The 17,650-nt window shown below is 40.7% G+C and overlaps 1 protein-coding gene across 1 annotated transcript in view; it reads left to right on the forward strand.

Annotated features, from left to right (window-relative positions):
* Positions 1-710: 710 nt before the first annotated feature.
* TESPA1 (thymocyte expressed, positive selection associated 1) overlaps positions 711-17,650 on the forward strand; it is a 30,718-nt gene continuing 13,778 nt past the window's right edge. The window contains 5 exon segments of the mRNA XM_075552919.1: positions 711-873; positions 1,776-1,818; positions 12,490-12,539; positions 13,347-13,400; positions 14,075-14,111. Of these exon segments, the coding sequence (XP_075409034.1) occupies positions 711-873; positions 1,776-1,818; positions 12,490-12,539; positions 13,347-13,400; positions 14,075-14,111 (347 nt within the window).

Below are 17,650 nucleotides of genomic sequence, written 5' to 3' on the forward strand. Positions count from 1 at the left end.
GTAAAGGACAAAAGGTACAATAGCACTCATTCCCAAAGGCCTAGTCTAGCATGTGTCATAAAAAAGCATGAAAATAGCAAACATATGATAGTCTCGGGCTACCATATATGGTGTCTCAGTGGTAATACATTGAGCACTCCCAAGGGAAGAGATCTGAACCCATAAAAACCTTGGGATCACAGTCATCTGCTTCTTCTCACACTAGGACATGGTAGCCTCAAGTCCAAGGGAATATTTCAGTAAGGTTATTTCCCTTTGAATGGAGGATTCTTAATGCAAAATCCTCAAGGATTAAAGAAGAGTTTCTAATATAGCATTCAGCTATCATGAAAAATAGAGATTCTCTAAGGGGAACGACTGTTTTCAGTGTCATTTAAATCATGTTTGAAGTTTCCAGAAGTGATGAGTGGAAAACTTGCCGTGAAATTAAGATTTTTCAGATCATTTTTTTCTTTTTCTTCTTCTTGTTCTTCTTTTTTTTTTTCCACCCGAAGTGGTGTGGTGGGGAGACAGGATGCGATAGACATCTCCTCCTGTCTCCTTCTGAATGCCCAGAGAGGTCAAGGTCTTTTGCACAGAGACAAGAGAAGACTTGGGGAGCAACTTTGACACTGGTGATTTCTGGACAGAGAATGAGGGAATTGACCCTGTGTTTCAACTCTCAGGTTCTCACCCCTGGAATGGGAAGCCCTGAAGTCCAAGTCACGGCCATGGAGGGCTCTGTGCTGAGCCCCACATCCTGGGAGAAAAGGAGGGCCTGGCTCCGACAGAGCCGCCACTGGCAAACCCAGGTTCTGGAAGAGGAAGCTGCAGCTGCCCTGCAGGATGTCCCAGATGCTGAGCCTTCCAGCCTGGATGATGTTTTCCAAGAAGGTAAGAGACTTTGAGAGATCAGCCGGTCACCGCTCTGCTATGTTGTCTTGTGGCGGAGTAAATGTGACAGCAGACATGGGTCTGCAAGCAATAATACTGGTGTCTGGTTGAGGGTGGGTACACAATGAGGTTCATTGTGATTGGTTTAAGTGAATAGAAATAAAGAGAAATAAAATATTACAAGGCAAGCCTTATGTGGAAAAGAGACATGGGATTAGAGGCATGAGAAAGCATCTGTAAGAACTGAGTTTGGAGGTACCCTAAGAATGGTTTCAGGGGAGGTTATTGTGTTTGTGTAAAAACGTTACACTTAATCTGGATGCCTGGGCTCTAACCACAACTCTGTAACTAACAACTTTTGTGGAATTTGGCAAGTCACTCACATAGTTGTCCAATTTAAGTAATAGTACCCATTATTATTCCTCATCATTTTTGTACGATTACTACTGTAACTCTCAGATCTTCTTTTGGGTTCAAGTAAGATAACAGACCTAAGAGTAACAAAAATTGTATAAACACACACAAGAGATAAGCCTTTTCTGCTTTTTTTAAGAAGAAGTTAAGAGGCTGTTAGACATCAGCCAGCCTATTGTGTTGTCTTGGAATAGAAAAACTGTGGCATAAAAACCTACCCCTGCTCCTAAACCTGGAGAAATGAGACCATCCTAGATGTTTTCCAGAGTTCTGGAAGGAAGCAGGTAGGAAAGTAGAGAGAGTGGAAATGTGTACTATTTTTGCACATAGGTATATTATTATCAGGCCTTAAAGAACACTTGGAAGGAAATGGAAAGATTCCTGGTGTGTGTTATATAATAAAGAACTGAAGGTGAGGAACAATTAGAGAATGGTGTGAGGTGTGGCTCCTTCAACTCTCATTGTGATCTGGTGTCTGGCTTTTCTAGGGAATACTATCAATAAAATTGAAGACTGGCTGGAGGACTGTGGGTAAGTATTGGAGAGGCAAAGGAATTAGATGTGGTTGATGGCTGGATAAGTTAGTAGGGCTTGACTCTTAGAAACTCTGGGAGAGAGAAATAGGATTGAACAAGGTTTGAGGATTAGAGCTGAGATTAAGACTGGAATATTGTGTGAGTTTGGATGGATGTGAGGGCTCACGGCTGTAAATCAAGGCCACTCTGGATGGAGACAAAATTGGAATGGAGGACTGAAAATAGAAAATGGATCTACTCTAAAGCGACAAACAGATGGGAGTCTGCATCTACAGCTGGTGGCCGGACTAAATGCCAGGTTCAGTCTGTCATTTACCCCTACAAACTGGAGACACACTTTAAAAGGAAAGAAATGGAGTAGCAACCTGCTCAGTCTTACGGAAGAGTGGTTCATTACTAAGTGTTGTTTATTTCTGCCACAGAACAGAGCCTGAGGGACTGAAGGTTTGCCATAGCTATGCAAAGGAGTGAAGAGCTAGAATGCGTAGTTCAAGGCAAGGCATTATAGCGCTTTCAACAGAAATACTTTAGAATTGATATCCACACACCTTGGTAGCCTCTATCATCTTAGATTTGATCTGCCTAGACTCAGAGAGAAAGTTGCTATGACCAATTTAAGCATGATGACTAATGGGGTAGTGAGCCTTCGGCCCCTTATATTCCCCTCTTGAAATGTCTCAAGGCTTATAACTCTTTTAATATAGACATTTCTATTGACTGATCTAAATACTCATCCTGGTTTATTTGGTATGGAATAAAAGGCTCATACTGGTTTTTTGGTATGGAATGAATAATTCAAGTTTGCTTGTTTCAATTCCGTTCGATAAGGCAAAGCCAGGAAGTATTTGTTTACAAAATTATTGCTTTATTGTCCTAACATGATTCATTATTGGTCTTAAAGTTGGTTGTTGTTTTCACTTGACACTCAGTTGATTGCAGCTCTTTCAGGACAGATTGAGAAGTTCATCTGCCAAGGCACCTCCGGATGGGCTCCAACCCACAAATCTTTTGGCCGGTGGTCTAGTGCTTAAACATTTACACCACCCAGGAACTCGTGAAAGTCAATCAACCTAACCAAACTCACAGCCCTTGACCTGATTAATAATGACCCTACAGAGCATGTAAGACTGTGCCCTGCAGTTTCTGAAGCTATGAATCTTTATGGGACAGATTGCAGTATCTTTCTCCTGTGGAGCAATGAGCGGGTCGGGGGTGGGGGGGCAGAACTGCTGAGCTTTGGGTTAGCAGTCTGATGATTAACCCACAATGGCACCAGGACTCTTTTAAAATCTATTAGAGGTCAGCAACTGAGGTGGCGGAAAGAGGAACATTTGTAGGTTTTACTGTGTGAGAACTGTCCTAGAAGGTAAAGTGCTTCACAAAATATGTGCTGGAGAACCAATGAACTCAATAATGACCGTACGTTATTAAGAGCTCTTGAGTCTTTTAATTCAAGTCAACTGTTATTAACTATGTACTTACTAGCCGTCTGATTGTCTGGTTAGTCAGAAGGAGTGCCAAGTAGTTGATAATATGCCCCTTCTTTGGGCAGGCTCAGGTCTATTGCTTTGAGGTTGCCCAATGAGTGGCAACCCAGAACCAACATATATAGCTATTTTCGCACTCTGTGGTTTTATGACATGTGTTAATCTAGCAGGCATGGTTCTACCTTTGTGAATGAGGGTTACTAGAAGTAGTCCTATAGATCCAATCCTCACGGCGTATGTAACTAGTGTCCAGGCACCGTCGTGTGAAGATGTACAAGTTAACAATGTATGTGTTGGAGTCTAATAAGGAGTCCTACACATGTATAAATTCCTTTGCTCAACAGTGTTTCACCCTTGACTGAAATCATGTTACTATCAATAACATTATCATAAGCCCCATGGAGGTGATTAATGATGTGTGCTACAATAAAATGACAATGGTGCCTCTAAAAGTGAATCAGGGACAGGTAGAAACCATAGTTATATGAGTGGATTTTGGACTCTCACTTGACCGTAGCCCTTACATAAGAGCAATTAGTTCTGGTGGCATGGCCCCACCCGGTACCCACTCTCATGAGGAGATCACTGAAGATATGGGTGCCATAGCAAAGTGTGGTCAAGAAACCAGATGGTGCTGGCTTTCAGGAAAAATCGCACCTGAATTCTTAAAGGCTTGTCTCAAGACAAGCTGCATAAGTGAGGAGTCAGCTAATTTCACATGGAAGAAACATATCAACCCGTGTGAGTCAAGGACTTCAAATAAGATCCAAACTCAGAGGAGTAACTATATTCTAAACACCTGGTCTGTCAGAGCGCTATGAATGATTGAGGGAGCCCAAAATCCATTTTCAGGACCCTTATATGGACGGAGTCTCCTGTGGATTGCCGCCGGCCATAGACTAGAAACATGATCAGCCCTGATGTCGGACCAAGAGGGCTGTAGAGTAGATTTTAGCAGTGGGTCTTATTCTGGAGTGTGGCCCTTTGTCATTAGACCTCCTTTTGGAACTATTTTGAATTTATTCTAAATTTTTAATATCCTCTACTTTCTCTTAGATTGAAGTATTTTTCTGTTTGATATGGTCATGGTGGGTGGGGTTTTTGTTTGGGGGTGGGTTTTTTTAGCCTTATTTTGTATGTTTTTCTGTATATGGAAACCAAGATGGGGGGATTTGTGAAGATAGCAGCTGGCTTAATGATTGCCTGGGTGGGAAATGGGGCAGTCCACACCAATGAGCACAAGAAGCAAAGGTTCCAGAGTTGATCTTAGTAACAATTGCACAGCCCTTCTTGACAGGACTGGACTGTTGAATTGCATGCGATGTGAATTATAAATCAGTAAGACTGTTCTTAAAAATAAAGAAAAGATGCTCCTTGAGTACCCATGCAACTTAAATAACAATGCAAAGTCCTTCTGCTTCAGGTTTCTCATTATGAAGTGGGAAGAGGGTAGTAGGGCTAGAATAATACGTTTTCAAAAGTTTCCTGTGAGGGTCAGGTGAGATAATATATGTGCAGTTGCTTTAGAAGATATAAGTCTGTAAGCAATAAATTTACAAAAGAGGCTCTGCGTCTGTTTTTAAAATTGACAAAATAATACTTCAGCTGTATCTTTAATATTTCACCTCTTTTATTACCCGGGATCTGAATATAGCTATAGAAAATTAGATGGCTAGTGCATGGGTGTCTGCCATAATTTCTATACTCTGGGTTAATATATTTTCAATGTTTAGGCTTCTTAAACAGCCACAAGGAAGTCTATCAGCATCTTGTCAGTTCAGAAAGTATTTCCAATTTTCTTTATTTTCTGATTTTAATAAAGATATAATGCTTCCAGTTACACAAGATAAGAAGAAAATTTGAGGATACTTTTGATGACTGATAATGAAAGAACACTTAAAATTTAATAATAAACACCAAAGAAGATAGGAGAAAAAGTATTCTAAGTATGATGGAGATCCTGATTTAACACAACCTCTGATTGGTGGGCTGCCAAGACCACAAAGGAAGGAGAATGAATAGGAATTCTTGGATTATCTCTGTTTGGTTTCAAGAATATACAATTTCTATTTTCTTTCCAAGTCCAAATACCTATTAGTAGTAAAAAGGGTTTTGATAAGCTCTCCTAAATTGAAGTTCACCAACTTTAGTGTTAAATGTCTCTCAGTTCCCTTAGATGTAACAGCTCATTCTGCTACTAGTTTAGACTGTGTACTTTTTTTAAACTGCGCCTCTTCTTTTTCTTTCCCCTCTTAAACTCTCAGGGGACTTTTAGGAGCCTGGCTGTGTTGCTTGTGAGTCACAAAAATCAAGTTTGGGAATCTAAAATTCATCTGGGTGGAATTTTGTTTAAACCTATCCAGTGAGCTGTTGTGGAAACTGCCTGAGGAAGTTGAAAGAGCCATATGTTTCTTTCCCCAATCCAACTACTCACCCCTATAAATTATGAATTGGCTATACTAAAGAGACAGTACCTTGACTCTTCTATTTCACACTAGAAATGCTGTTTAAAGACCTTCTAACCCCAAGCTAGAGAGAGGGAAACAACTGTGGATCTAGTCTCTAGTCATTGATCCTATGGTGCAAGTAATAACCCAGGTAAGGTCTGGTGATAAACATGAAGTTTTCAATCATGATGCTCAGCAACAAGCATCAGTAGACCCCAGCTCTTCACCACACTGCAATGGAGACTGGATATCCCATGGTCACATAGAAAAGTCTACTGCTCCAAGGCTTGTCATGAACAAGTCTTCATATAGACCAAACCAAACCAAATCTGTTGCTGTCGAGTCAACTCTACCTTAGGTATTACAGAGTAACCCTGCCCCATAGGGTCTTCTTAGCTGTAATCTTATAGAAGCAGATCACCAGACCTTTCTTCCGCAGTACCACTGGAAGTGAGTTCAAATCACCAATTGTTCGGGCTTTCACTTAGAAGTTCACCACAAACATTTGTGTCACCCAGCACCAAGACTTTCTAAAGAGAATCTAGAAATCCCTGTCAAGGCCCAGATGAGGAAGGGAGGGTGAGCACTCAACAATAGCAAGAACAACAATTGTCTATGCTAATGAATAATGATGAGTTTTGCTTTGAACAAACCAAGAATTTTATCAGTGCTGTTATTTAGTATAAATTTATTAAAATAGGACATGCTTATCAGAAAGTTTATCAGTCACAGTTTTTTTTTGCTTTTTAAGTTGTATTACCATATAACATACTTACTGAAAAATAAACAAGTATTAAATAAATAGCTCAATTAATTTTTACAGATGAAGTACACTCAGGAGGAAAAAAAGTAAAATTTTACCAGAAATCTAGAAATTCTTTTCCTAATCCCTTCCATTCACAATCCTGCCTCTAACAGTAGACCTTAGTAGTTCCATTGCTAGGTAGCTACAACACAAGAATTAAATGCAATAATAAATCTCAACATTCTAGCAGTTGTCTATGTTGCTTTTGATAGGTGCCATAAAGTTCAATTCTGACCCATAGCAACCTAATGCACAACAAAACAAAACCCACTCCTACACCATCCTCACAATAGTTCCTCTGCCCTAGCTCATTGTTGCAGCCACTGTGTCCATCCATCTCGTTGAGGGCCTTCCTCCTGTTTGATGCCCCTCCTCTTCATCAAGCATGATGTCCTCCAGAGACTAGTCTCTCCTGGCAATGTGTGTGTATACAGTTGACTACATATGTATGTATATACATATTTGTGCATGTATATTAAGTAGCAATAGTGGACACTTATTTATCTAAATATATTTTATAGCATTATAGTAGGAAGTCCTGGTGGCACAGCAGATCCACAGGAGAAAGACTTAGTGATATGATTCCATAAAAATTACAGCCAAGAAAGCCCTATAGGCCAGTTCTGCTCTGCCAAAATTGACTAGGAATAAAGATAGACAGTGTTATATCTTTTATTATATGTATATATCAGGAAGTATAAAAGTTCATAGCTGTATCATTCTTATTATGTTACTAGAATTGCCCATGATTGCTTTGAATGAGTATCTTTTCATATTTTATAAAGAACCCAATGCACATTTTCTATAAGGATATAAAAAAAAAGTTCAAAGCATTTCCACGAACTCCTTCACTCATCTGTTTTTTTGTGTTTTCTTTTTTTAGTAACATTTTACTAGGGGCTCTTACGGATCTTATAACAATGCATGCATCAATTGTATCAAGCATATTTGTATATACGTTGCCATCATTACTTTCTAAACATTTATATTCTATTTGAACCTTTGGTATCAGCTTTTCTTTTTACTCTCCCTCCTCCCTCCCTTTTGACCCCTTGATAAATTATAAACTATTATTATTTTCCTATCTTACACTGACTGCTGCCTCCCTTTCCCAACGAGTTTCTCCTCCCCTGCTCCCCCACCTCCCCGCTACCCTCCTGGTATCACTACTCCCATTTCTGTTCCTCAGGGGTTTAGTTAACCTGGATTCCGTGTGTCCTGAGCTCTTATCTGTACCTATGTACATGTTTTGGCCTAGCCCACAGTGAAAGGCACGATTGGGGTCATGATAGTGGGGGTGAGGAAACTTCAAGGAACGAGAGGAATATTGCGTTTCATTGGTACTATACTGCACCCTGATTGACTCATCCCTTTCTTGTGACCTTTCTGTTAGGGGATGTTGCATTCTCTAGAGATGGGTTTTGGGTCTCTGCTCTGACCCCCCTCGTTCTCAACAATATGTTTTTGTTTGTTTGTTTGTTTGTTTGTTTGTGGTCCTCTGATTCCTGTTACCTGATCCCATCAATACTTTATGATCACACAAGCTAGTGTCCTTCATCCATGTGGGCTTGTTGCTTCTGTACTAGATGGCTGCTTGTTTAAGTTCTAGCTTTAAGGCCCTGGACACTGTATATTTTGATAGCCAGGCACCATCAGCTTTCTTCATCACATTTGCTTGTGCACCCATTTTGACTTTAATGATTGTGCTGGGAGGGTGAGCATCATACAATGCCAAGTTGTTAGAACAAAGTGTTCTTGCATTGAGGGAGGGCTTGAGCAGAGGCCCAAAGTCTGTCCACAACCTCAATGTATTGCCATATAAATAGATGTACCTATGCCAATACTTCTATTTTTATGAATTAATATATTTACATAAGTGCACACCTATGTTTATACCTCTGTCCATAGCCTTGTTTCCTAGATGTTTCCTTTTGGGGGGGATCATTTTATTGGAAGCTCTTATAGCTCTTATCACAATACATACATATATCCATTTTGCCAAACACATCTGTACATATGTTGTCACCCACTTTTTCAAAACATTTTCTTTCTACTTGAACCCCTGGCATCAGCTCCTCATTTTCCCCCTCCATCACCCACCATCCTTTCCCAAGCCACCTTGATAATTTATAAATTATTCTTTTTTCCCATATCTTACACTGACTGCTATCTCATTTCATGCACTTTTCTGCTGTTCATCCCCCTGGGATGGGGGCCATATGTCAATCATTGTTATCAGTTCCCCCTTACTCCCCCCACCCCCAACCCTTACCCTCCTAGTATCACTTCTCCCCTTATTGGTCCTGAGGGGTTTATCTGTTCTCGATTCCCTGTGTTGCGAGCTCTTATCTGTACTAGTATACATGATCTGGTCTAAAAGTGAAGTCAGCCAAGCACAAAAGAACAAGCACAACATGAATCCACGGAGGAAAGCCGAAAAAAAGAAAGAAAATGCAAAAAGGGACATATGGGAAAAGCTATTAAATACATACATGCCCAGGATGAGGTCCTCTGTTTCCTTTTACCATCCTCCTTTCCCACCATCACACTCGCCCTTCTTCTGCCTCTTAGTATTTCCCCTCAGCTAGATTGCTGTTGCTACAACATCCCCAGGATCTCTATGTCCTCCTTGTTGCTCCCCTGCTATGGCATTGTTTTCTCACTGCCCCCCAAGTCCCTCTGGAATCTTTGGTCCTGTTGCTTTCTCCTTGAGCTTGCATCCCATGCCTATCTTATATAGGTAGGCAAGCAATAACATAAACAATACAAAAAGAAACCCCAAAAAATGAATTAAAAGATAGGGGAAAACAAATCAAAATATATACATATAAAGAAAAATAATAACTAGCAAAATCACTAGCACCTGATGTCTAGCCTCCCTCCCTGCTATACCCTACTACTATAGCCAAACCAAATTCGTTGCTAAGAAGTCAATGCAGCAACCTTAATCTTTTAATGGCAAGTTGAGGCCACTGACATTCAGAGTCATTATCACCATCTGGATTCATTGCTGTCATCCCGTACCTTTTGTGTTGGGTGTTTTCCTATCTCCATTCATATCAGTGTGCTGTGCTTTTTTGGAGAGCTTCATTCTTGCCTTTTCCCTCTGAAGCAATGTTATCTTGGTAATTGTTTTCAGCGCATTGACTTCTGGGTGAAGTTGAGTTATTTGGTGGTCTCTTGCTTGTGCTTGGTAGATGGTAGTCTTATGACCATAGTGAGTTGGCAAGGATTTTTCCACATGGTTTGGTGTCTTATGGCATATTCTTTGAGTTTTTCCTTGTCCTGGAAGACTCTTACCTTAATAGATAATTTGGCAGGGTAGAGGGTTGGGCTGTCGAATTTTTTTTTCTTTCTGCTTTCAGAAATATTTCTTCACTCTTCTCTTCTTCATGGTATCTGCTGATAGGTCTGAGCATATTCTTAACAGCACCATTGTATGTACCACTTTGATTATCTTGCTTGAATGTCTTTCCCATTTGTTGAAGTCTACCTAAATGCCCTCCAGGTCACTGGTTTGATTCTCCCTTCATCTAGTCTGTGGGTGAGATCCATGATCTTGTGTTTTGCTTCTGTTAGTTCATCCATTAGTTCTTGTATTTCCTTTTGGTGCATGGACTCCATGCCCTCATCATGGACTTCATCCCCTCTATCATTTCATCTTTATTCTGCATTGCTTCCTTCATTATCCTGCATTACTCCACCCAGCATTCTGACGAATTGTTTTTCCTGTGGCAGATCAATGGCTGTTTCTTCTATGAGTGTTGTTAGGTTTACATCTTCCACCGCTGTTGAATTTTGTGTTTTTTCTTGTTTTCTTGTGGAGGGTATTGAAGTACATTGCTGTTTTCATGTCATTTTGGAACTGGGCACTATGTTTCTGGTGACCAAGGGGTCCTGAGCTCTTTCTCTGCATGACTTTAAAGAGTGTTTTGAGGACTACCTGTGGCCTACTGTGGTGGTTAGTGGGACTTGTATGTAGGTCAGCTTCTGCAGTGACTCAATGGCCATCGGTGGTGGGATGTCTGAGAGTCTGGGTTGAGGCAGGCAACTGTAGTTCTGCCACTGGCCAGGTTGGGGTGGAACTGCAGCAAGGGAAAGGGCCTGGTCTGGACTATCTGACCACAATCTGAAGCCTTTTAAAGACTCTCTGTGGATCCCAGAACTGGTTTTCGGCTTGGGCTGTTAGTTATCCAAACCTGTTCGCTTTTCCCATTTTGTTATGTTAAAGTCCTAGGCTGTGCTCTGGAGATTAGAGTTATTATGTTAATGTTATACTAAAGGACAGGACAGAGTTCCGGCTGCTTACATTCAAAGTTATACAAAGGACCACAGTCTAGAATTGAGAGCATTTTGTTTGTTTCTTTGTTTTTAAAAATTTCCCCCTTTATATAGTGGGTTTGTTGGGTGCTCTGGTATGGGTTGTGTTGTGCTGTCCCCCAGGAAAGGGGACCAAATTAATAGAGTGGGTTTGGGGCCGACTGTAACTCAATTCTCCGTTGACTTTACTCCTGTGTCACTCCCATCACTATCCTGCACAGCCAGCCAGTTGTGCTCTGAGGAACTGTGTTCTGTCGCAGTTAAATATCCCAGTGGCTCTTCAGTTGCTGCAAATTATTATCTAATTATCCATCATTACCCCTGCTGGCAGGCATGGAGCTGGGGAGAGGGGGAATGGGGTGACCAATGTAGTCACTAGTTCCTGGACTGCAGGAGCAAGGAGGACAGCATTAAGGAACTCTGGTGTGAGGTCTTATGGCTAGTTCTCAGAGGCTGTCTGCAAGCCTGGGATTATGACCACTTTTAGACAACAGTCTGGGAAAATCACTGCTCACCACGGGTCTCATATTTTGGGTGCAGGAAGGGATATCAGATGCTGGACCTGGCAAGGATTTAGTGGAGCCCACGGGCAGATGCAGTGAGCTTAGAGCATTTCAGTGAGTTCTTGAGTTGCTTCGTGGGTGAAAAATAACACGGGGATGTCTGAACCAGACCTTAGTACACTGAATCTATTTTAGCATCCCGCCTCTCAGTATTAAGATCCTTACCTCTTTATTTTCTAGCAACAGGAGCACCGTGTGGGTGATTCTGCCTGGATGCCATCCTTACATAGCATCCACTCAGCTGTTTTGAGCAGAGTTTTCCTTGCTTGTAAACTGAGTTATTTCTCCCCACCATTTATGCTGATTTTTATAAGAATGTATTTCAAAAGTCTAAAAATACAATTTCTAAACAGGATGCAGATTATTTCCTGACAAAGATTATATTCAGCAAAATTATGGCTCAGAGAGGAGCAGGGTATGGGTACGTGAGATGAGTTTCAGAACATGGTAAAACCCTGATATTTGCATATCTGATATGAAAATTATGGCACCTGAGTACTTGCTTCTATTAATGTATTTCTTCATCTTTGGGATTATATACTTTTTCTATTCTATTGTATCTGGTGACTGGAGAATCATTTCTACACTGACTTGAGATAATATGATTACGACAATCTAGAATGCCACTTCCACCTCCCTCTGAAGTCTATGAATAAATGAAGTCTTTGAATAAAAGTCTATGACGTCCATGAATACAGAGTGAAGTAAGCACTCTGTTTTAGTTGTCTCCACTATAAAAGCAAATACAATATTCTCTCCTAAATGAAAAGTCAGCAGTCCAAAACCACCAGGCATTCTGAGAGAGAAAAAGGAGGCTTTCTACTCCCAGAAAGATAATTTCAGTCTCAGAAAAGAATTAGTCTCAGAAACTCAGTGGCAGCTCCACTCCTTGTATGATCGCTTTGAGTCAGTATTGACTTGATGACTGAGTGAGTGAGTGAGTGAGTGTACTCCCTCTGGGAGGTTATGTGATGTGTGAGATATTGGAAGGAAAGCCACTTAAAAATTGTATAATTTGAACCTAAGATTAATTTTGGGTCTTAGATATGCTGAGGACAGGTTTGCTGAAGAAGCGGCACAGCTGATTTACAATGGTGAGTACAATATAGTGCCTGATTTTCCTCCTATGCGTCTACCTGGACAGCGATGGTGTTGTGTGTCTTTGAGTGTGCACATGCATGCATAAGGATGTCTAAGGCCTTTAAACTGTCTGCAAAACACCTCGTACTGCTTACTAAGAGGCCCGGGCAGTGCAGATGAAAGCATGAGTGCCTGCCCAGAGTCTAATACTGACTCTAATACTTACAGATCAATTTCTGATAGTTGTTGCTCAGCTAATCATCACTGCTTTAGGAAAAGAACTTGATAAAAGTGTGCATTTATGTGTACCTGTTTATGTTTGTAAGTGCATACCCCATGTGCGTATTCTTTGATGGGGGCTTGTGCTCATGATAGTGATATGTAGACAGGTTAGTTATAGGTGAGTATATATGTATTGTTTCTGAATCTAAACATGAATGTGCTTACCGGGGCAGTATATTGACAATCAAGGAGTCCTGATAGTGTAAAGGCTGAACAGTCAGATCCTAACCAAGAGGTCAGCAGTTTAAATGTACATGAGGGAAACGATTGTACAAGACCTATACAGATTGTACCTTAGGAAACCTATGGGGCAGTTCTCTGTCCTATGGGGTCACTGTGAGTTTAAATTGACTCAACAACAAACAACAATATATTTATAGTTGAAGTAATTTTAAACTGAGTGGATATTTGATGTGATTATATGGTTGTACAAAGAAGAACATCCATAAATTTTTGCCTATGCTGTGGTGAATGTACATGTGTGTGAATATGTGTACCCTAACCTGCCTGCCTCTGATCTTTGTTTGGTTGCTTGACAGGGTGCCCTAGCCATGGGACCAGTTTTGAAGATGACTTGACCCTTGGAGCAGAGGGTAAGAGGAACAGCTCTCTGAGGCTGTAAGCAGGGATGCATGTCTTGGGTGAATTAAAAGTAACTGCAGAAAGAAATAACCCACTTTGGGCACTTTATATTTGAAAGAAAAATCTTCATTTTGAGCTAATGTAAAACATAGAAAGTATCCTGTGCCTAGAAACACATCCTCACTCGCCTATCATTACACCCACTAGTCCATCATTGAAGCTTTCCTTTGACCCCTTGAGAAATAACTGAAAACCTCACATTTGCTGCATGCCTTTGTAACTGTTTCTGTGTAGGAAGGCTCAAGTACCTAAGAGTGCTGGATGTAAGAGGGAGAGTGAACTACTGGAGGATAAGGGCTTGAATAAGGAAAGGAGACACCACAATCTACTAGTGGCCCCTGGAACTAATAGCCACTCGTGTGGCACAGAAAGAAGCACTAGCCTGGAGGGCTGAGTACTCTGTCTTCATTCATGAGAGAGGGACTCTTACCCAGAACACCAATCAGGAGTCCCATACATAGGCTCAGACCCAGCTGACCTTTGCCATACACAACCCTTTCCAGGGCTGTGCTTAGTGATCGTAAGCTACCCTTAAAATGAGACCACTCCATACAGTGCAGTCTATCATAGTGATGAGGTAATTTTTCCTCTTAACTTGCTCATTGCCTTTTTGTTCTTTGTCCAGCCACCCTGCTGGCCGCCAATGGCAAACGCTTCTCCAGGTAAGTGCTCCTTCAGGAATGAATGAACTGGGTTAGGAATCAGGACAAAGATTTAGGAAGCAGAGAACTAAATATCCTAAGTAGAGAGCTAAATTTTCCTACCAGGAATGAAGGAAGGACTCTGTTTCTTCAGCAGAGGGTGAAGTGTCCGTTGTTGTTGAGCCATTCAGCTGGTTCCAAATCATAACAACCTTATGCACAACAGAATGAAGCACTACCCAGTCCTGCTCGATCCTCACAATTTTTCTTATGTTTGAGCCCATTGTTGCAGCCACTATGTCAATCAATCTTGTCCAGGGCCTTCCTCTTTTTTACTGCCCCTCTCCTTTACCAAGCAGGATGTCTTCCTCCAGGTCATCTTTCCTGACAACATGTCCAAAGGACCTGACATTAAGTCTCACCATCCTTGCCTCCAAGGAGTATTCTAGCTGGAGTTCTTCCAAGACAGATTTGTTTGATCTTTTGGAAATCCATAATACTTACAATATTTATCTCCAGCACCATAATTCAAATGCGTTGATTCTTCTGCAGTCTTCCTTATTCAGTGTCCAACTTCCATATACATATGAGGTCATTAAAAATACCATGGCTTGGGTCAGGTACACCTTAGTGCTCAAAGTAACACCCTTGATTTTCAACACTTTAAAGACGTCTTGTGCAGCAGATTTACCCAATGGAATGTGCCCTTTGATCACTTGACTGCTACTTCCGTGAAAATTGATTGTGGATCCAAGACCAAACACTTAACAACTTCAACCTTTCCTCCATTTACCATCCACACTGAAGGCTGCAATCCTTGGTATTTACCAGCAAGTACTTCAGTCCTGCTCACTTTCAGCAAGCAAGGTGTGTCACGTGCATAAAGCAGATTGTTAATAAGCCTCCTTCGATCCTGATGCATTCTTCTTGACATAATCCAGCTTCTCTGACGATTTGCTGTGTATACAAAGTGAATAACTGCAATGATAGGATACCACCCTGATGCTTATCTTTATGGGTTTTAAACCATGCAATATTCCTTCGTGCATGTCTGTGTTCATACAACTGCCTCTTTTTTTAAAAAGTTAATTTTACTGGGAGCTCTTACAGATAGCACAATGTTCTACCATTCAGTCGCATCAAGCAGTATTATACAATTGCTACCGCAATCAGTTTTAAAACATTTTCTTTCTTCTTTAACTCCTTGAGAGCAGCTCCCCTTTGTCCACTCTCCCTCGCCATCACCCTCAGGAACCCTTAGTCCTTTTTGTCCTTTAGCAGTTTTTGGGGAGTATTTTGTTTGCCACATCTTACACAATCCTATCTATCCATTCACATACTATTGTGTTGCTTAATCCCATCAAGCGGGGTTATAGCATCATCAATGCTATCAGCTCCCCACTCCTTCCCTCCTTCCCCAGCCCCTGACCCCTACCCCCAACTTCCCATACCCTCAGGGAACTATTACTCCTGTTACTGTTTCTGACTTTAATGTACCAAACAATCTTAAATACACAGATGAACATACACAAATCTAACATGCTTAATGAGGCAAAACAAATGTCAGAGAACTATAGAATAGTTATGTGATTCATCAGTGCCTTATTGCACACTGGATTTATCATCCCTTCCCTTTGGATGGGATGTGAAGGACTTCCAATTATCTTACAGCTGGGTTTGTTGTTGTGTTTTTTTTATCTCCTCTATATCCACACCCCTTCCCATCAATTTGGCTCCTTGATTTTGAACTTCTGATACCTCTTCATGTCAATACCTCATAATGTGGGCTTCTTCCATGTGGGCTTTCACACAACTGCCTCTTGTTCCTAGTATAAGTTCCTCAGGAGCACAATGTATTATTCTGGAATTCCCATTCTGCTTAGGGCTTTCCATAGCGTGTTACGAGCTACACAGCTGAATGCCTTGGCATAGTCACAAAAACACAAGTAAACATCTTTCTGGTATTCTCTGCTTTCAGCCAAGATCAATCTAACAGTAGCTGTCCTTTGTGCTGTGTACTCTTCTGAGTCTCGCCTGAACCTCTGGCAGCTCCCTGCTGATATAATGTCGCAACTGTTATTGGATGACCTTCAGCAAAATTTTACTTGCATGTGATATCCATAATATTGCTTCATAGCATGAGCATTCTATTGGGTCACCTTTCTTTGGAATGTATACAAATATGGATCTCTTCCAGTGAGTTGGCCAAATAGCTCTTTTCAAAATGTCCTAAACAAATGAGTGCTTCATCACCTTGCTGAAACATTTCCATTAGTTTCCCATCAATTCCTGGAGCCTTGTTTTTAGCTAAAGCTTCCAGTGCAGCTGGAGCTTCTTCCTTCAGCACCACTGGTTCTTGTTTGTGTGCTGCCTTCTGAAATGGTTACATGCACACTAGTTACTTTTGGTACGATGATTTGGTGTATTCTCTCCATCTTCTTTTGAGGCTATCTGAATCCTTCAGCATTTTATCCAAGAATCTTTCAATATTGCAACACGAGGCTTGAATTTTTTTTCTTGAGTTCTTTCAGTTTCAGATATGGTGAACATGTTTTTCCTTTTGGGCTTCCTAACTTTGCACATTCCATTATGATGATTGATTTTATCTTCTCAGGCTTACTTCTGAAATTCTCTGTTCAGCTCTTTGACTTCATCATTTTTTCCATGTGCTTTAGCTACTGTATGACTAGGAGAAAGTATCAGAGTCTCTTCTGACATGTACTTTGATCTTTTCTTTCTTGTCTTTTTAATGAACGTTTGCTTTCTCTGCAAATGACGCTCTTGATGTTCTCCCACAGCTCATCAGGTCTTCTGTCACTAATGCTGGATGCAGAAAATCTGTTCTTGAGATAGTCTCAAAATTCAACTCAAAGTGGTATTTAAAATTTTTTTTCTTCTGCTTCAACTTGAAATTACAAATGAGCAATTGATGGTCTGTTCCACAGTCAGCTCCTTGCCCCATTTTAGCTGCCAATATTGAATTTCTCCATCACCTTTCTCACAGATGTAATCAATTTGATTTTTGTGCATTCCAACTGGAGATGTCTAGGTGTATAGTTGTCATTTGTGTTGTTGGAAAAAGGTATTTGCAATTAAGAAGTCATTGGTCTTGTAAAATTCTATCATGTGGTCTCCAGCTTCATTTCTATCATGAAGGCTGTATTTTTCCCGACTACTGTTCCTTATTCTTTTTTTATTATTATTTCACACTGAAGACATTGGCAGAACCTTTGTATTTCTCCATCACTAGCTTTGATGGTTGGTGCATAAATATGAATAGCAGTCGCATTGACTGTATTTACTTGCAGATGGATAGATATTATCCTATCATAGACAGCATTACACTTCAAGATAGACCTTGAAATGTCCTTTTTGACAATAAATGCCAACCTATTCCTCTTAAGTGTATCAGTCCCAGCATAGTCAGTGAACCATAAACATATAATTTTCTGACTCCAAATGACCAACACCAGTCCACTTCAGTTCACTAACACGTAGAATGTTGGTCTTTATTTGTTTCATTTCATTTTTGATGACTTCCAATTTCCCTAGATTTATAT

Source organism: Tenrec ecaudatus, chromosome 6 (genome assembly GCF_050624435.1).
Source record: "Tenrec ecaudatus isolate mTenEca1 chromosome 6, mTenEca1.hap1, whole genome shotgun sequence".
NCBI lineage: Eukaryota > Metazoa > Chordata > Mammalia > Afrosoricida > Tenrecidae > Tenrec > Tenrec ecaudatus.